General features: G+C 42.5%; 1 protein-coding gene across 1 annotated transcript in view; it reads right to left on the bottom strand.

Moving 5' to 3' along the window:
• The window catches only part of LOC139376857 (protein kinase C epsilon type-like), a 155233-nt gene that overhangs the window by 25091 nt on the left and 108271 nt on the right, over positions 1 to 21871 (bottom strand). The window contains exon 11 of the mRNA XM_071119821.1: positions 7445 to 7599. Within this exon, the coding sequence (XP_070975922.1) occupies positions 7445 to 7599 (155 nt within the window). The remainder of the gene's footprint in view (positions 1 to 7444; positions 7600 to 21871) is intronic.

Raw genomic sequence — 21871 nt, 5'->3', positions numbered from 1 at the left:
TATGCAGTGTACTATCTATAGCTATATACTGTATTTAGCTGCTATTTACACTACAGGTCAAAAGTTTTAGTACACCTACTAATTTAAGGGTTTTTCTTCATTTTTTACTATTTTCTACATTTTAGAATAATAGTGAAGACATCAAAACTATGAAATAACACATATAGAATCATGAAGTAACCAAAAAAGTGTTAAACAAATCAAAATATATTTATATTTGAGATTCTTCAAATAGCCACCCTTTGCCTTGAAGGACACATTTGCTAAGCACTTGTTGGCTGCTTTTCCTTCACGCTGCGGTTGGACTCATCCCAAACCATCTCAATGTGGTTGAGGTCGGGGGATTGTGGTGCAGCACTCCATCACTCTCCTTCTTGATAAAATAGCCCTTACACAGCTTGGAGGTGTGTTGGGTCATTGTCATGTTGAAAAACAAACGATAGTCCCACTAAGCCCAAACAAGATGGAATGGCGTATCGCTGCAGAATGCTGTGGTAGCCATGCTGGTTAAGTGTGCTTTGAATTCTAAATAAATCATCAGAAAAGCACCCCTACACCATAACACCTCCTCCTCCATGCTTCACGGTGGGAAATACAAATGCGTAGATAGTCCTGTAATGGTTTTCCTTCTCTTCGTCTGAAGAGGAGAGGCGAGAAGGATCGGAGGACCAATATGCGGCGTGGTAAGTGTCCATGGTTGTTTATTAAAACACATAAACTGAACACTTCAATTTACAAAAACAACAAATGTGAAAACCGAAAACAGTACCGTGTGGTGTAAAACATAGACACGGAAAGAATCACCCACAAAAACACAACCAGGCTACCTAAGTATGATTCACAATCAGAGACAACTAACGACACCTGCCTCTGATTGAGAACCATACTAGGCCGAACACAGAAAAACAACCTAGACACACAAAACATAGAATGCCCACCCAGCTCACGTCCTGACCAACACTAAAACAAGGAAAACACAAAAGAACTATGGTCAGAGCGTGACAAATCCGTTCACCTACTCTGCGTCTCATACAGCGGTTTGAATCAAAAATCTCCAATTTGGACTCCAGACCAAAGGACAAATTTCCACCGGTCTAATGTCCATTGCTCATGTTTCTTGGGCCAAGCAAGTCTCTTATTCTTATTGGTGTCCTTTAGTAGGGGTTCCTTTGCACCATGAAGGCCTGACTCACAGTCTCCTCCACAGTGTCTGTTATTTGAACTCTGTGAAGCATGTTTTTGGGCTGCAATTTCTGAGGCTGGTAACTCAAATAAACGTATCCTTTGCAGCAGAGGTAACTCTGGGTCTTCCATTCCTGTGGTGGTTGTCATGAGAGCCAGTTTCATCATAGCGCTTGATGGTTTTTGCGACTGCACTCAAAGTTCTTGAAATGTTCCGTATTGACTGACCATGTCTTAAAGTAATAATGGACTGTCGTTTCTCTTTGCTTATTTGAGCTGTTCTTGCCATAATATGAACTTGGTCTTTTCCCAAATAGGGCTATCTTCTGTATACCGCCCTACTTTGTCACAACACTACTGATTGGCTCAAACGCATTGAGAAGAAATCAATTCCACAAATTAACTTTTAAGAAGGCACACCTGTTAATTGAAATGCATTCCAGGTGACTACCTCATGAAGCTGGTTGAGAGAATGCCAAGAGTGTGCAAAGCTGTCATCAAGGCAAAGGGTGGCTATTTGAAAAATGTCAAATCTAAAATATATTTTGATTTGTTTAACACTTTTTTGGTTACTACATAATTCCATACGTTTATTTCATCCATGTGTGTTATACAATGTAGAAAATAGTACAAATAAAGAAAAAGCCTTGAATAAGTAGGTGTTCTAAAACTTTTGACCAGTAGTGAAAGTCCTATTTATAAACTTTTAAAAATCAAAATTACACATCAAATAGACTTACAATGAGGAAAAATGTAGTCGTCTTGATGATAAATTCAGCCACTATTTATTGTTGAACTCAGCAGGTTTTGTCTGGCTAATAGCCTACACATATAGGCTGCAATATTCAAGGTAAATTCAATTAAGCCTAAATCAAATTAAATCCAACATGAGAGACTCTCCTGGCCTGTAGGTCCAGGTTGTGGGCCCGACAGTTTTCTATAGTGAGTGTTGCCAACCCAGGCAGTCTGTCCTAAGACATTGTGCATTATATGTCCATTGCGCTGCACACAATTTAAACTTAGTCTTGAATGATGAATGCCAAGATCTTCCAGAGATAAGGGAAAGTTAATACTGCAACCACACAACTCAAACGCCGGTTCACCAATATGAATCAAAATCAAAAACCCGCTTTATTTGCTCAAACTCTCCAGAACTGTTGTCCGCTAAATATGATAAACTGTTTGCATCTGCTAATGTATTAGCTGTCCAGTATCTGACCTGTCTTCAGAGATTCCTATAGGAAATTAAGGAGAATGAGAGGCTCAATTAAAGATGTTGCAGAACTGCTGTATTTGAATCACCACTCCCTTCTGGCCAGTTTCCCTGATGTTGCTAAGGTAACTAAGCTGTTTTTAGCATCCCTGTAACTGTCTCTTCTGCGAAGAGATGGTTTTCTAAACTAAAACTCATCAAGAACTACCTAAGACACATTAGGTTCTGGGTCTGATATGCACTTTTGAACATCTGAGTAACCTCTACTCATTGCACTGGCACCGTCGTAGCCTTGACCACGGCATTTGTTTGCCGATATTCCCCCAAACCAGTTCAATTTTTGATTTTTCAAGACTTGGGGCACTTTTTCAGACACATTCCTGAAGCCCAAGAAACAAACACTTCGCTTCCTAGTACATATGGAAATGAAAAAGGTTCATGAATGAATTACTTTTTAAGGGTTACTGTCAAGATTATTTATTACATAAAAAATGTTTAGACATCGAAGACTGGCGCATGGGCCCCCAGAGTTTGTGGGCCCCCCCCACCTTGTGGGGGCTGCGGGGAGTGTCCGGTATGCCAGTGCATGGGGTCAACCCTCAGTCTGGAGAGCTACTGGGTGTGCAGACTTTTCATCAAGCCCTGCTCAAACACATCAGAGACAGCTTATCAAGGTCCGGTTAAGCAGCTCATTGTAAAATGTGGTTTGTTAGAGGGGGCCTGGAATAAAAGCCTGCACACCCATTGGCTCTCCTGGAAAATGATTGACCAGCCTTGATGTATAAAGATTGCAACATTACAACCAAATATGTTTCATGCCTTTAAAATAATTAGCTCATTCAATACATCAAAGATCAAATGGCTATGGTAGGCTAAAAAACGTTTTATTCAGCTGAAGCAAGCCCAAAAATGTTCTTCAGGAAATGTACCTTTTTGAGATTAGTCATATTTATCATAGCTACCATGGACATGTTTATTTTACAGGCAGACTAACATCTATGGAGTTGCAATGTCCCATACATTGGAGGCCCAAGTCAACTGGAAGTATCTACAAAACACGTTTGGAAGCCACATAATCCAAAAGAAAGGCTACATTAAATATTTTTTCCTAAATTACTGTTCGTGGTTCACAAATTATTATTTTGATTAACATGATTCGATTCACCGTGATTGACCTGAATCCCAACTAATACAATGGCAAAGTGAATTGTTCATTTTGTCAAAAAGAATCGTCTAAATGAATCATATGAATCGTTCAAGAAAGTGAATCAACTTTGTATGGCCTAATTTGCTAGTGTCAGTGGAAAGCTTTTTGGGAAATGACTAGCAGACTAAACTCGACTTGAGTTGAGTCTGCTAGGACATGACAAAAATATGAATACATGCTAACAATAGCTAAACAGTTATCTAGAGTACAAGGTATGTTTTGAATTGGCTACCAAGTTATTAGTCTGTTCTCTGTCATATTTTAAAGGCTACCTGTCTCTCTCTCCTTGAGCAATGGCCCACTCGTCTCGCACTCACAGGTGATGTGCGCAAGCACAGACGCTCTAAAGTGTCATTCCAACCCTGGCTGATATGTTGATTTTTATTTAATTGATCAAATATATATTTTAAATTGTTTCTAAAGAAATTACATTAACAGAAATGATGACTTTAGGAATTTTTTTCTTTCCAAAACGTTTCTGCCTGTAGGTGACACAATAACACTAATCTATCCATTAACCAAGGTACCTCTGGGTGTACAGCCAATACTAAATAATACCTGCATTGCACATTCAGTGTAAGGAGACCGATTCATAGCATTGTTTGTCAGTTGGCCTAATGTTATGCAGGTGACTCACTCTAAGAGGATACTAAATCATGACCCCTGGAGTTACAGACTAAACAGAAGACTGTAGATTGCCCTCTGAGTGCTAATTGTCTGAATCAGAGAGGGCCAGTATACTGACAAATACCTAGTGAGTGGGCGAGTAAGTGAGTGAGTTACTGAGTGAGTTTGTTAGTTAGTGAGTGAGTGAGTGAGTGAGTGAGTGAGTGAGTGAGTGAGTAAGTGAGTGAGTGAGTGAGTGAGTGAGTGAGTGAGTGAGTGAGTGAGTGAGTGAGTGGGTAAGAGAGTGAGTGAGTGAGTGAGTGGGTAAGAGAGTGAGTGAGTGAGTGAGTGAGTGAGTGAGTGGGTAAGAGAGTGAGTGAGTGAGTGGGTAAGAGAGTGAGAGAGTGAGTGAGTGAATGAGTGAGTGGGTAAGAGAGTGAGTGAGTGAGTGAGTGGGTAAGAGAGTGAGTGAGTGAGTGAGTGAGTGAGTGAGTGAGTAGGTAAGAGAGTGAGAGAGTGAGTGAGTGAGTGGGGGGGGTGACTTTATTTTCCTCTGTATTCCATTGGAGCCTGGCTGTTTCCTTTAGCTCTCGGAATGACTAAGTCCAGGAAGAGAGGCGTTGACGAAGCCTTAATTCAATACAGCATTACGCTTTAAATGGGACTTTTCCTGTTAGGAGGTCATGGTGGTGGAGGTAAAAACAGACTGGGTGGGTTTCAAACTCCCAACTCCCAACCCCGGGTGGTTGAGGGGTCCTCAGGTCAAGATGGGCACCAAGAACACTGGGCACAGAAACTCCTAGAAAGCCATGTACTGTAGGTGGTGGCTGTTTAGAGCTGGGTCTACTCAAAGCATTGGAGACTGATAGCTGCCAGAAGATAACTACTGTCCACAGGGGCAACTACTGTCCACAGGGGCAACTACAGTCCACAGGGGCAACATAGTTGATAGCTACCAGAAGAGAACTACTGTCCACAGGGGCAACTACTGTCCACAGGGGCAACATAGTTGATAGCTACCAGAAGAGAACTACTGTCCACAGGGGCAACATAGTTGATAGCTACCAGAAGAGAACTACTGTCCACAGGGGCAACATAGTTGATAGCTGCCAGAAGAGAACTACTGTCCACAGGGGCAACTACTGTCCACAGGGGCAACATAGTTGATAGCTACCAGAAGAGAACTACTGTCCACAGGGGCAACTACTGTCCACAGGGGCAACATAGTTGATAGCTACCAGAAGAGAACTACTGTCCACAGGGGCAACTACTGTCCACAGGGGCAACATAGTTGATAGCTACCAGAAGAGAACTACTGTCCACAGGGGCAACTACTGTCCACAGGGGCAACATAGTTGATAGCTACCAGAAGAGAACTACTGTCCACAGGGGCAACTACTGTCCACAGGGGCAACATAGTTGACAGCTGCCAGAAGAGAACTACTGTCCACATGGGCAACATAGTTGATAGCTGCCAGAAGAGAACTACTGTCCACAGGGGCAACATAGTTGACAGCTGCCAGAAGAGAACTACTGTCCACAGGGGCAACATAGTTGATAGCTGCCAGAAGAGAACTACTGTCCACAGGGGCAACATAGTTGATAGCTGCCAGAAGAGAACTACTGTCCACAGGGGCAACATAGTTGATAGCTGCCAGAAGAGAACTACTGTCCACAGGGGCAACATAGTTGATAGCTGCCAGAAGAGAACTACTGTCCACAGGGGCAACATAGTTGATAGCTGCCAGAAGAGAACTACTGTCCACAGGGGCAACATAGTTGATAGCTACCAGAAGAGAACTACTGTCCACAGGGGCAACATAGTTGATAGCTGCCAGAAGAGAACTACTGTCCACAGGGGCAACATAGTTGTGCAGCCCAGAGGGAGTCTGGGTTTGTGTGTGGTAAACGACAGTGAGATGAGAGGATAAACAGAGCGCCAGAAACAGGATAAATCAGCACTGGCAGTAAACAACCTGGTATAAACACAGGCTCCATGGCCCCGAACAACACACAACACAACATAAACCCGTTAGAACTTTGACCCAGTTCAGTTGAAAGTTCAGTCTGCTTTGGACTCCCTAAGTCCTGTATCAAGCATCTCAGAGAAGTGTTGGTTTATGATCAGTTTTACATTTAAGATCCCAATGAATAAGATTTCAAGGACGAGGGGATCTGATGTTAGATCAGTAGTCCTTCTCTGAGATGATTGATACATAAGGCCCCTGATCCCAAGTCAGATTCTCTTCACTCAAAGTTAGCGTGAGACCGAAATCCGGACTGTACATTATTATTATTATTTGAGGGGGAAAGTGGGAATACATTTGGATTGAATCTACTGTCTTGTTACAATGATGTTATGATTTGTCATGGTGATGCATTCTGATAGTCTGTCTGTGTTGTTATTGGTTGACAATGATGCTGTGACTGTCACCGGTAGAAAATAGTTACTTCTGGGAAGGATGTTGATTGGCAGAGGAGAGAGTGAGGTAGTGTTGGCCCAGTCTTACCACAGATATTCTTCTCCCCCCCACAGTCCTTGGGTTAGGGACATACTGGGCTACTGTACCTTGATATCAGCCCATAACAGAATAGTCAACATTGAACAATTACTGTATTAGTGAGGCAATTGAGTCAAGTTGAGTTCAACTGGGTTGAATATAATTTGACATAATAGAATTCGGATAGCATTGGAATTGGAATGTTGAAATAACAGGATAGCGTTATGGTATACTGTAGGTCTATCATTATAAGCCTGGCCCCAGATCAGTCTATAATAAAGGGAGCAAAAAAATCACAAACTGATCTGTAACTAGACGAGGGTAGCAAAATGTGTATTTTTATTTTATTTAACCTTTATTTAATTAGGCAAGTCAGTTTTAAGAATAAATTATTATTTACAGTGACAGCCTACCGGGGAACAGTGGGTTAACGGGCAAAATTCCAGTAACTTTCTGAAAATCCCCAGGGGTTTTCCAGAATTTCCAGAATTCCAGGATGTTAACAGAATGTTGCAACCCTTAACCAGGCTAGTATGATATGGTGAAGTTTAGAGCCTTAGAGTCGGGTTGAGTCTTTCTGTATACAATGTTATTAGGTGCTACCACTAACAGGCTAATGTGTGTGTATGTGTGTGTGTATAGGGGTGTGTATGTGTGTATATGTGTTTGTGTGTGTGTATATGTGTGTGTGAGCACGCGTGCGTACGTGCCTGTGTGTATTTGTGTGTGTGTTACCTGTAGATTACTCCATGTTGGTGAAGGAACATGAGGGCAGACGTGACCTCGGCGGCATAGAAGCGAGAGCGCGCCTCGTCAAACTTCCTGGAACGCTGGATCTGGAACATGAGGTCTCCTCCGTTCACGTACTCCATCACAAAGAACAGACGGTCCTGGAGATGGAGGGAGAGGAGGAGAGACAGAGAGAAAGACAGTAAGACAAGAAGAAGGGTTACATATTTTTCACCCATGATTAAAACAACCACTACAAAGACCAGATAATAGTTTTACTATGTGTCGCAAAGAATAAAGAGTTAATGATCAGATCGCATTGTGGAAGTAGACAGTTACAAATATCATGTAGCTAGTCAATTCAGCTCAATAAAGATTGAACTGTAGTTTGACAGTGTGACCCTCTGAGTAGAACCAGTATTGCCGATCTGCATTAGAGTATATTAAACCAAACTTAACCCTGCATTAACCCCTCCACACTTCCACCTTTACAAATAACTGCGATCCTTATGGTCAGCAATCAATACCTGCCCCTAAGGCTAAACCCCCCAGCCATCCCCACCCGACCCACAGCCCCTATTCTCCAGGCACAGAGAGCTGTCTCTCTGGGAACAACGGTCCCCTTCCTGAATTCCAGCTCCCCATATAGGAAATCAGATTGAGGAGGGCGGGTGGTGGGTATATAAAAAGCTCTCTATATAAGAAAGGAGTGGCCCCGTCCGAACCATTGTTTAACGCCACAGGGGTCACGAAGCTATAAGAACCAATGACACATATTCCATCATTCAAATTACAATGGTGCTTAACCCAGCAATCGAGAAAAATACCTTCATTAGATACTCGTCTTCCACAACTGGGAACTTACAGATGGTCCTAGGTAGTATTAAGGCATAAGGAGGATTTCTCCAAATGTTAACACCCCACCTACAGACCTGTATTACCGACACCCCACCTCGGGGCTCCCGAGTGGCGCAGCGGTCTAAGGCACTGCATCTCAGTGCAAGAGGCATCACTACAGTCCCTGGTTTGATTCCAGGCTGTATCACATCCGGCCGTGATTGGGAGTCCCATAGGGCGGCGCACATTTTGTAAATAAGAATTTGTTCTTAACTGACTTGCCTAGTTAAATAAAAGTTTTAAAATATATACAGGTATGTACACCCTGATCTGTTTCGCCTGTCTTTGTGATTCCACCTCCCTCCAAGTGTCACCCATCTACCTCATTATCCCCTGTGTATTTATACCTGTGTTCTCTGTTTATCTGTTGCCAGTTCGTCTTGTTTGTCAAGTCAACCAGCGTTTTTGTTCTCAGCTCCTGCTTTTCCCAGCCTCTCTTTTTCTCGCACTCCTGGATTTGACCCTTGCCTGTCCTGACTCTGAGCCCGCCTGCCTGGCCACTCTGCCTGCCTGGCCACTCTGCCTGCCCCTGACTCTGAGCCTGCCTGCCGTCCAGTACCGTTGCCCCACCTCTGGTTTACTGACCACTGCCTGCCTTGACATGTCTGTTGCCTGCCCCTGTTGGATTAATAAACCATTGTTAATTTGATGTTGTCTGCATCTGGGTCTTACCTTCATACCTGATATATCAAATCAAATCCAAGTTTATTTGTCACGTGTGCCGAATACAACAGGTGTAGACCTACAGTGAAATGCTTACTTACAGGCTCTAACCAATAATGCAAAAAAGGTATTAGGTGAACAATAGGTAAGTAAAGAAATAAAACAGTAAAAAGACCGTTTAAAACAGTAGCGAGGCTATAAACAGTAGAGAGGCTATATACAGTAGAGAGGCTATATACAGTAGAGAGGCTATATACAGTAGAGAGGCTATTACAGTAGAGAGGCTATATACAGTAGAGAGGCTATATACAGTAGAGAGGCTATATACAGTAGAGAGGCTATTACAGTAGCGAGGCTATATACAGTAGAGAGGCTATATACAGTAGAGAGGCTATATACAGTAGAGAGGCTATATACAGTAGAGAGGCTATAAACAGTAGAGAGGCTATATACAGTAGAGAGGCTATATACAGTAGAGAGGCTATTACAGTAGAGAGGCTATATACAGTAGAGAGGCTATTACAGTAGCGAGGCTATATACAGTAGAGAGGCTATATACAGTAGAGAGGCTATATACAGTAGAGAGGCTATATACAGTAGAGAGGCTATATACAGTAGAGAGGCTATGACAGTAGAGAGGCTATATACAGTAGAGAGGCTATATACAGTAGAGAGGCTATATACAGTAGAGAGGCTATTACAGTAGAGAGGCTATATACAGTAGAGAGGCTATATACAGTAGAGAGGCTATTACAGTAGAGAGGCTATATACAGTAGAGAGGCTATATACAGTAGAGAGGCTATATACAGTAGAGAGGCTATATACAGTAGAGAGGCTATTACAGTAGCGAGGCTATATACAGTAGAGAGGCTATATACAGTAGAGAGGCTATATACAGTAGAGAGGCTATATACAGTAGAGAGGCTATTACAGTAGAGAGGCTATATACAGTAGAGAGGCTATTACAGTAGCGAGGCTATATACAGTAGAGAGGCTATATACAGTAGAGAGGCTATATACAGTAGAGAGGCTATATACAGTAGAGAGGCTATAAACAGTAGAGAGGCTATATACAGTAGAGAGGCTATATACAGTAGAGAGGCTATATACAGTAGAGAGGCTATATACAGTAGAGAGGCTATTACAGTAGCGAGGCTATATACAGTAGAGAGGCTATATACAGTAGCGAGGCTATATACAGTAGAGAGGCTATATACAGTAGCGAGGCTATATACAGTAGAGAGGCTATAAAAGTAGCGAGTCTACATACAGACACCGGTTAGTCAGGCTGATTGAGGTAGTATGTACATGTAGATATGGTTAAAGTGACTATGCATATATGATGAACAGAGAGCTGCAGTAGCGTAAAAGAGGGCTTGGCTGGTGGTGGGTGGCCGGACACAATGCAGACAGCCTGGTTAGCCAACGTGCCAGAGCACTGATTGGTCGGGCCAATCACCTACAGTACTGTATTACTGACACTTCACCTACAGTACTGTTTTACTGACACCCCACGTACAGTACTGTATTACTGACACCCTACCTACAGTACTGTATTACTGACACCCCACCTACAGTACTGTATTACTGACACCCCACCTACAGTACTGTATTACTGACACCCCACCTACAGTACTGTATTACTGACACCCTACCTACAGTACTGTATTACTGCACTCTGTGTAGGAGCAGGTCTAGTACTTGCTGATTGAGGAGTCTCAGTCTGGTTATTTACTGAAGGTCATTAAAGGTAATATAATATGTATATATGAGCATGGATTCTAGTATAGGATATGATGAGCTGGTTCTCAAACTTCAGCCCTTTCATACATCAGCAGTTGTCACACAGTGTTTGAGAGACACTCGCCCAAAACCATAAAGAGCAAGCAATGCAAATCTGTTATGAATCACGGAGATCAATGTGGTTTAAGGATTTAAGTGACACGAGGAGACTAGAATGCTTAGTGTTACAATATTAGTGTAATGCTTGGCCTCTGCTTCATTGACTACAGCCTTGAACTGTACAACCAAACACAGGAGAAAATAAGCTTCCCTCACACTGCTAGGGGAATGGTAGGCTACCCTCTCACACTGCTAGGGGAATGGTAGACTACCCTCTCACACTGCTAGGGGAATGGTAGACTACCCTCTCACACTGCTAGGGGAATGGTAGGCTACCCTCTCACACTGGTAGGGGAATGGTAGGCTACCCTCTCACACTGCTAGGGGAATGGTAAGCTACCCTCTCACACTGCTAGGGGAATGGTAGACTACCCTCTCACACTGCTAGGGGAATGGTAGACTACCCCCTCACACTGCTAGGGGAATGGTAGGCTACCCTCTCACACTGCTAGGGGAATGGTAGACTACCCTCTCACACTGCTAGGGGAATGGTAGACTACCCTCTCACACTGCTAGGGGAATGGTAGACTACCCTCTCACACTGCTAGGGAAATGGTAGACTACCCTCTCACACTGCTATGGGAATGGTAGACTACCCTCTCACACTGCTAGGGGAATGGTAGACTACCCTCTCACACTGCTAGGGGAATGGTAGACTACCCTCTCACACTGCTAGGGGAATGGTAGACTACCCTCTCACACTGCTAGGGAAATGGTAGACTACCCTCTCACACTGCTATGGGAATGGTAGACTACCCTCTCACACTGCTAGGGGAATGGTAGACTACCCTCTCACACTGCTAGGGGAATGGTAGACTACCCTCTCACACTGCTAGGGGAATGGTAGACTGCCTTCACTTGGTTGTTAATACTACATTCAGTAGGAGATGAGGAGAAGACTAAATGTGGTAAAGCATTGTTACAGTGTAAACTGCTTATGGGTGCTGCACTATAGCTGTCCTCTGCTACATCGTCTCCAACCTAATGTGTGTATGTGTGTGTACATCGGAGTGTTGGATAGAGCAGAAGACATATTTCTGTGTCCTATTCTCCTTCTAGTAAATGCTGTGCTGCAAACTTATGTTCTGTCCAGTAAATGAGTGTTCTTTTTTTTTCAGGACATTGAGCAATTTAGCAATTTAGTTGACTCGTGGTGCTTTCAGTATTTTATCAAAGCAATAAAACTCTCTGAACAGTTATTCGAACAATTTTTCTCGGCTGAAGCCTTACATTTCCAGCAGTCCACCTCAGCATTTTTTTCTCATTCTGAAAGCTAATTTAAACAGGATGCTGAAATAGTTTGTTTAAATGTGTCCGAGTCAGACCAAGTCCCACCCAATCAAATGTGAATAAACATTTCCTTCTTCTAATTAAAAAAGGTACAGATACTGGCTTCCCAGCGCCGACACAGAGAAAAGCCCCGATGGCCAGATTACCGCCAAGACCCAAAACAATCTGTCTGTGTGTGTGTGTGTGTGTGTGTGTGTGTGTGTGTGTGTGTGTGTGTGTGTGTGTGTGTGTGTGTGTATGTGTGTGTGTGTGTGTGTGTGTGTGTGTGTGTGTGTGTGTGTGTGTGTGTGTGTGTGTGTGTGTGTGTGTGTGTGTGTGTGTGTGTGTGAGGGGGGAGGGGTGTATTGAACAACCCAATCATGATTTCCTTCAGCTCTATTCAAAGGATATGTTCATAACATTTACAAAGGGAAGGTACATGTTGAGGTTGGTCTGGTCATTAATGGTTTCATTTCATTCCATGTTCTGACAAGCAGTTACTCTAGACATGAACATTAATATACCCATCAGTATAGTACAGCAAAAAAAGACAGTCAGATTGAACTTTCATTTCTTTGAGAATTGGTGTTCAATTATTTTTCACCACAGTTTAAGTAATTACAGTAGGAGATTACCACACAGTTCTTTCCCGTTAAAAACTAGGCAGCTTTGTGATGCTGATAGCAGCAGGAAATCATTATAATTTCGGTACAGAGCGTATTGTGTGTGGCCCTGGACACAGCTCAAGAATGTTTATCCTTAAGCCCAGAACAGCAGGCTGACCCTGCTCACTGAGACACACTCACTGGCCAGAGGAATACACACACACATGCGCACACACACACACATGCGCACACACACACACACACCTTCATTAATTGTAAAACATGACTCATGAGAGACACAAACTGATGTAATTAAAGTCTGTAACATATTCACCCATACACATCCACATGAGGACAGACACGCACATACTGTACACACACAGGACAATCACTCAACCTCTCACCCGCTCCTACTCATTCTCATTCAGAGATTAAGTGCATGCACACACACACACACACACACACGCACACGCTAACACACACGCGCACACACACACACACACACACACACACACACACACACACACAGTACTCCCATTACCCCCAGTCTCCCTCCACAGGCGCTGTGTCCCATTACATGATGAAAAATGTGTTTCACATGAAATGAATCAAGGCAAACTATTCAATTACAGAACAATACTTTTTTCCTGAGCTGTCAAGTCTGACTCACTGCTCTGATGGAAGCTGAGGTTCTCTCTGTGATACTGAAGAGAATGATGGTGAACTCCATCCGACTGCAGTCCTTCTCTGACTTCTGGACACAAACACATTTGTACAGACATATTCTCACACAAACTTGCACTGTAAAAAATGCTGGGTTAAAAACTATTTGATTTGGATTGTTTTGGTAACCCAGCGCTGGGTAAATATTGGACAGAACACATGCTGGGTTGTTTTGACCCACCAAGTTGGGTTGTCGGGATTAGCCAAACATGGGTTCATTTAACTGCCAGTTGGGTCTTTTTTACTCTCATGCTGGAGTGACCTAGCAGCTGTTTTTTTAATGTAATCGTTAGGTTATTTTCATGAGGTGTGGCTTATTAGGTGCGTGGCTTTCAGCTAGATCTTATTGGCCACCCGTGAGAACATCCTGCAAATTCAAATTTTCCTTATTATTTTTTACACATTCTTCTATAAAAGTATGATTATTTTAATAAGGTACACCACCTTATTGCCTAATCAGGTACATTATAAACTGAGTGGTTCCAGCCCAGAATGCTGATTGGCTAACAGCCATGAGAACATATACCATGGGTTTGATTTGTTCTTAACTGACTTGCCTAGTTAAATAAAGGTCAAAAAAAAGAAAAGAGATAGCAATAAGGCACATCGGGGTTTGTGGTATATATACCATGGCTAATGCATAAGAACAGCCCTTAGCTGTGGTATATAGGCCATATACCACAACCCCTCGGGCCTTATTGCTTAAATATACCACCTTATTGTATCCCAACAATGGGATTTACATAAGCTTTTAGAATTCATACACTTCTGTAAGCATCATTGAAGCTACAAAAAAATGTCAATGTTCGACCTTAATGTGATAACTATACAACAGATGAACAGAAATGATATTTACTCTCGTGGGTGGGTAAAAAGAACTAGCCACGCCCCTACTAACCTAAGCCTTCAGTCTATTGATCTGACCCACTGGGTCATATCTCAATAACCCAGCACCAATAATTTTTTAAAGAAAACAATCCAACTAAGTTACCCAACGCCTGCAACTCAGCAGTTGGGTCAACCAAACAACCCAGCATTTTTCTAGAGTGTGCAGTTCATGCACACACACATGCACTCATGTACAGTAGTACACACACACAGACACACATGCATGCACACCCTTTACCAAGAAGCCAAGAAGCTGTCAATCCCCAGCAGGAGAGAGTGTTCTTTTCTAAGGTCGTCATTAGCTGAGACATTTTTCCCGTTCTGGGGAGGGAGAATAAAAAACAAACAACCTCGTGACGGATCTCTTTACATAAGAAAAATCCCAGCAATCATGACACGCTCTCTCTCTCTCCATCTCCCCCTCACCCTCCCTTCTAATCAGAAAGCTCTAAATCGGAGCGTTACATAGTGACTGAGGCTGAAGGGTGAAGCGCAGAGCTCTCAGGTCCGAACACACTTTAAGACACTCACAATCAGTTCTGCTCTGTGTTTGGACATATAAAAGCTCCACTTCATTTGTCATGTTATTGAACTACATGTTGTGTGCAACTGGAAAATTGTCATGTTTTACTGTCACATTCACTGGATAGGTGCAGTGAAAGGTGTTGTTTTACAGGGTCAGACACAGTATTACGTCACCCCTGGAGCATATTAGGGTTAAGTGCCTTGCTCTAGGACACAATGACAGATGCTTCACCTTGACGGCTCAGGTATTCGGCCCAACGCTCTAATTGCTAGGCTACCTGCCGCAGGACCAGACATGGTCAGACTGGGCACAGCTCTGCCACTACCTGGTTGGTGGGGTGGGTCTTGATAGGGGTGAGACAGGGCAAGGTGTCTCCGCTGTAGAGGGTGGACTGGGAGTTGGAGGATTTCAATTAGATGGAGTTGTTAGGTAGTCTGTAACTTGTTTTCCCTTAACTCTGAGCCGGGACCAGTATTTAGTTGTTTTTCACATCAGGATTGAAGTTAGTGCTTCAGGCATGAGTTGATCCTGACACACCACTAGTAACCACCAGAGAAATAGTCTGTTTCATGTCTGTATTATATGTACATTACACTATTAGTTCTAAGATATAAAGGCCCCTCTCTTTGTGTGAAACCCCTTGGCAAAAAATGTTTTTGTTGACAAGGCACTCAAAGTAAAACACATACATGCTAAACACCCCCACAAAGGCCATAAATAGCAGCCATTTGCTGAAGCAATCAGAAAGTCGTTAATGCTGTCTAAACCCAGCTTGGGCCAAAGACCCTCCAGGATACACACTGGGACATGGGTATCTCCAACAACAGTTTCCGCAACACAAACTTCACACACAGATAGCATGTGTGTGTGTGTGTGTGTGTGTGTGTGTGTGTGTGTGTGTGTGTGTGTGTGTGTGTGTGTGTGCATGCGTGTGACTCAAAGATCAACAATCTTGTGGTACACAAAATTGAGTTGGTCAGACAAACCACTGAAATGCACACTTCAAGGTTCAAATAATCAAAAACTTTTATGTCCATAAGAGCATTTGTCTTCAGAATACATTGTCAAAGTCCCTCTATGACAGGGGGAATGATTTATGTGAACAATACGATAGCTAGAAAATTAAAGGGAGGAGACAGAGAGCATAGCTAGATAACAAGAAGAGAGAGAGGTGGAGAGATGATATACTGTTTAGACAGACAGATGTCCGCCTCACCCCCCCCCCCCCCCCCCCCCCCCCCCCATGGCTGTTCTCCCTAAACACACACACACACACACACACACACGTTCCCACGTTCCCCGTTGCAGGGGTCAGCCAGGAAGGGCGGAGTCAGGGGGAGGATCCTAATGAGCAAGAAGAGCCACAGAACCGTATAATGGGACACTTGGAAGATGTGAGCATAACCACTGTGTAATAACGATGTCCCTATATCACCATTCTAAACCATGGGTGGGCAACATTTTTGGCTCGAGGGCCACATCAGGTTTTCAAAGTTCAACAGTGGGCCACACAGATTTTTTGGGGACCGATTTGTTTGTCGAAAACAATTTGCGGCCAGCAAAAGGAGAATTATTTCTAAATATATAGGCCCATTATAATGTATATAAATATATAGGCCCATTATAATGTATATAAATATATAGGCCCATTATAATGTATATAAATATATAGGCTAATTTTCATGTATATAAATATTTTGGCCCATTATAATGTATATAATTTTTTGGGCCCATTATAATGAATATAAATATATAGGCCCATTATAATGTATATAAATATATAGGCCCATTATAATGTATATAAATATTTTGGCCCACTATAATGTATATAAATATATAGGCCCATTATAATGTATATAAATATATAGGCCCATTATAATGTATATAAATATATAGGCCCATTATAATTCTGACCTACTTTTCATCTAGTTTTAGTTGTTGACCTGGAGTGTTTTTCTTACCCAGAAGAATAATCCCCCCCACCTCTACCTCACATGGGCCAAATTGAAAGGGCTCTGTAGCCGCATAAAGCCCCCAGGTTGTAGTTCGCCCACCCCTGTTCTAACACTATCATTAACAACAGGTTCCACTTAGAGTGGCCATTTGAATAGCCAAGGTAGTACACACATTCAATTCAGTTAATGGAAGACTCTCCAGCCGTGGAACAATCTCAATCACAACAAATGAAGACAAAGGACCTCTGCCAACGTGTCACTCAGCAAGAATGTTCTGCAGCTTATCTGTCATCATTCCATGAAAGTACATGAACCGCAAAAGGAAATCAATTCCCTGTGAGCAAATCATTTTTCAGGACCAAAAGGCAAATAAAAGGCCCATTAGAAAGCATAGACATGCATACTGTGCATATTGTGCCAAATCATTATGGATGAATCTGAATGAGTGTAAAAACATGCCGCATTTCAACCACGGACGTCATTCATTAATCACTCTATACAGTGATTGTGTGTGTTTGTGTGTGTGTGTGTGTGTGTGTGCGCACGCGTGAGCGTGTGCATGTATGTGCATGTAGCTCGTATAGCATGCGGGTGTGTTTTGGTTATGGTACGGCTCCTATTTGGCTGTGTGCACAGCTGTCAGGGAGAGGAGAACTACAATAAACCGCCACAATTAATGGAGTAAAAACAGAGAACCAACCTATTGGTGGTTGCCAAGTCACCTCCAACCCAGAGTCAGACTCCAGGGCCCAGCCAACGGCCTAAAGGAGGCCCATTCAATCACTGATGCCATTAGGAGAGAATGAGGGGAATCGAGATAGAACAGAATGTACCGTGCAAAGGTGGGAAGAGCTCCAAGGACAAGGTGGCAGGGCTGCTTTGTCTTTACATGGGCTCAAATAATGCCCTGAATAGTTCACGGTCTCCTCTCCCTTTTAGATCTTTGCCCCTCTCTATCTCTCTCTCCCTCTCTCACACTATCTCTCTCCCCCTCGCTCTCTCTGTATCTCTCTCCCCCTCGCTCTCTCTCCCTCTCTCTTTCTCTCCCTCGTTCTCTCACACAGTCTTACTCTCGCTCATTTTCTTCCCACAGAAGAAAGGCTCTTTTGGATACGTGGCTAAGCTCTTCCCCTGTCCGGCAGCATAAGCAGCTATGCATGGCCTATACACGACCTAAGCAGGTTCTGCATGGAACTCTTGCATAACATTACTTACATTCAGAATGGTAATTAGGCCGATAAGGGCTGTGATCCTGACGGTGATTAAGACTGGAGGCTGGAACTCAGTCCACGAGTCGCTAAGAGTTTACGGTGTAGCCCTTTACACTCATACCCATATGCAGGTTAAAAAGTACATATTTGGGCACTGATAAGCACCTAAATTGTGACGCAGTGGCTGTACAGTACCATGCTATACATGACGTCAGAGCTCTGGCTCTGCGCTTCACAACTCTGTATGGGTTTTGACTAACAGCCGTTCTGAACTTGAGCACTGCATTCAACAAGAAGTTGCCCCCATCCCTCCCGCTAATTGAGCAACTTTTTTGCTGTCTGAGTGAGGAAAATGCTGTACATTAAGAGGACTCTATGTATTCAGAAAGATGTGGATTATAACAAATACCGCTTTGATGTCATACAAGCCAAACATGCGTGAGTCCAAATGTGCACTTCACATTTCCATATCATAAAACTCAGGTCATATACAATGTCAATGTTTGTGATCACTATGTTTGATGTACAGTTACAAGATGACCATGTGTTACACAATGACATTTTATTTATTTTTATTTATTTAACCTTTACTTAACTAGGCAAGTCTGTTAAGAACAAATTCTTATTTACAATGATGGCCTACCGGGAAACAGTGGGTTTGTTCGGGGGCAGAACGGCAGATTTTTACCTTGTCAGCTCGGGGATTCGGTTACGTTCTAACCACTAGGCTACCTGCCGCCCCAACTGAGTAGAATGGAACTATATTTGTCAGTTGGGAAGAAAATCCGATGCATGACTCCTTTCTATGCACACCAAAATGATGATATTTTTCTCTGAATTTCCCTGTGAAAGCCTAACTGTCACGTTCTGACCTATTTCCTTTGTTTTGTATTTATTTAGTATGGTCAGGGCGTGAGTTGGGTGGGCAGTCTATGTTTGTTTTTCTATGTTTTGGGGCATTTCTATGTTTCGGCCTAGTATGGTTCTCAATCAGAGGCAGGTGTCATTAGTTGTCTCTGATTGAGAATCATACTTAGGTAGCCTGGGTTGCACTGTTTGTTTGTGGGTGATTGTCTATGTTAGTGGCTTGTGTCAGCATAGGTCTCATTTTGTAGCTTCACGGTCGAATTTGGTTTATTGTTTTTGTTACTCTTTTGTATAGTGTTCAGTCTTTCTTTATTAAAGATCTACCATGGACACTTACCACGCCGCATATTGGTCCTCTGATCCTTTTCGCCTCTCCTCTTCAGATGAAGAGGAGGACGACCGTGACACTAACATTGTAAGATCCAAATCGTCTTTGATAACTTAACTACTCACGTTGGCAATAGAACAAGCTTTCTAAAGATGCCGACCTGACCCAGATTGTGATTTATAATGGGCCGTATTTGGATTGCGTAAACAACAACAGTAATTGTGTGATGGCGGGTATGCAGGGTTGTGTTCCAAACAAAACAACTACAAGTGTGCTTGTTCTACAGATGTAAGGTATTAATTTGATCACTCTTTTGTTGCTGGGAATATTCCTGCATAGCAGGAAATGCAAACTTGTGTATTCAAGGTTTAAAAAGGCTTCTAAAGTTTATGATTTCCACTTTAAAATGTCAAACTTGATTTGCCATAAAGGAAAATGTATCAACCCTTACCAAAAATATATATAATACTATATTATTACCAAATATATATTATAATCTACATAATAATTCACATTTCCTGTTGCTGCAGGATTATTTTCCTGCTGTAGCAAAATGGCTCAAATTATCATCCTACATCTGCAGTTCCTCAACAGCACAGCTGGGAAAGCAAAAGAAAAACACCTTATTGTTGAAGCCTCTTCTTTGAGTCATAAAAGTGCATTGAAATTGGTGCATTGAAATTGGCCACTTGGAGACACCAGTTAAGGCAAACAATACTATTTCAGCTTTTTCTTGTTTATTCAAGGTCTAAAAGGCATGCTAAAAGGCATTCTTCGGTTCGGCTCGTCGCATACTCCCTTAAAAGACCTTTGATAAACAAGAAAAAGCAGAAATAGTATTGTTTGTCTATGTAGGGACGCCGTAGCCAGTACACACTTCCTCAAAATAGTCTGAATTAATCTAAGATAATTCAAGAAATCTGCCATTAATTTAACTAAACTGTTTGGTGCAGTATTTCTCAGGTGCATGAAGAAGAGTTGTCTATCGGTGAATGTTAACAAACACTTATGTTAAACGTGTGTAGCGGAGGTGAATTCAGGTGCAGGAGAGCAGAGTGTAGCAAACAGGCGCACTTTAATTCCGTTCCAAATTGGCAGCGCAATAAAAAGTCCCAAAACCAAGAAAATAACAAAAGTAATGGGCCTGACAAACCACATAACAATAAACAATTACACACAAAGACATGTTGGGAAACAGAAGGCTAAATACATGTAGACAAATTAGGGAATGAAAACCAGGTGTGTATGGGACAAGACAAAACAAATGGACATATGAAAAATGGGAGCGGTGATGTCTAGAAAGCCGAATGCCGCCCGAACAAGGAGAGGAGCCGACTTCGGCGGAAGTCGTGACAACTTAATTGAATACATACTCTTGACCAAAACCATCGAAAGGGAATAGACTTCGGCACCAAACTTTGGCTTGCCTCAAGAAAAAAATGTGTTTGCACAAACACAGAAAAAACCCTTGCCGAAGACCAGAACGAACAAAACGTCACAAAAACTGTTCCCAACTCTTTCGGATGGGAAGCATGCGGACAACCTAAGTCCTCTCACTCAAACCCTTGTAATTGTTTTGTCTTATGTTGCACCTACCCCACATTTTCCGGGAATGTGCTTATCATGTTACTGAACGTACCCAGAGTATTTCAGATTTCGTTATCAACAAATGCAGCAAAAAGTACAGTAAATGTAAAATGCACATAAAATCAACAGTGTAGTGTTAGGATTCAGTCTTGTGTCAGGTCAACTGTTGTGTCCTCAACTTTGGTAGTAATCTCCAAACTGTTCCCTTTAAATGGGTACCATGCTCAGGGCCTGCTCCAGGCATGAACAACATAAGCGGTCACTTAGGGCCTCAGGCCCCTTTAACAATTTCTCACCACCCCAATTTCTCACCACCCCATGGCAAAATCGGAATAATTGCAGGAAATTAGCTGTAAAACTGAGAGAGAAAAAAACACTATCTGCCCCATGGCAAAATGAGTAGAATTCCATCAAATGTTATAACATTTCAAAAATGTCTCTCTGCCCCATGGCACAATGTGTACAATTGCAGGAAATGTAATAAAACATTGTTTATCTCTGCCGTCAAGAGGGGGGCCACGACCCCAAAATTGAGGAGGCAGTTGGCAGCGGGAGGAGGTAAGGAACTGGTATGTCTTCCCAATATAAAGGAAAAAAATAGCATAAATAGGAAAGTATACCAGTTTCATTTGAGGACCAGGGTGTTGACAGCTGTGCCATACAGATTGCAAAATATCTTGGAAGAGCATTGTTGGGAGAATTGGAGAGACCTGGTCAGTCAATCACCAAACATTCTAATACACTTAGTAAAAGTATTTATCTTCAACTTTGATGATTCAAATTGTATGTTAAATTGTATGTTAAACATCACAGCATAGCTGAACGATATATGGCGCGTAGAAATTTGAAGGGTATCAGCAGGGATACACTACATGTCCAACAGTATGTGGACACCTGCTCGTCGAACATCTAATTCCAAAATCATGGGCATTAACATGGAGTTGGTCCCCCCTTCACTGCTATAACAGCCTCCACTCTTCTGGGAAGGCTTTCCAGGCTATCCATATTGGC

Source organism: Oncorhynchus clarkii, chromosome 20, assembly GCF_045791955.1.
Source record: "Oncorhynchus clarkii lewisi isolate Uvic-CL-2024 chromosome 20, UVic_Ocla_1.0, whole genome shotgun sequence".
NCBI lineage: Eukaryota > Metazoa > Chordata > Actinopteri > Salmoniformes > Salmonidae > Oncorhynchus > Oncorhynchus clarkii.
Note: the sequence above shows the minus strand (reverse complement) of the source record. Positions and strands in the feature narration are given on the sequence as shown.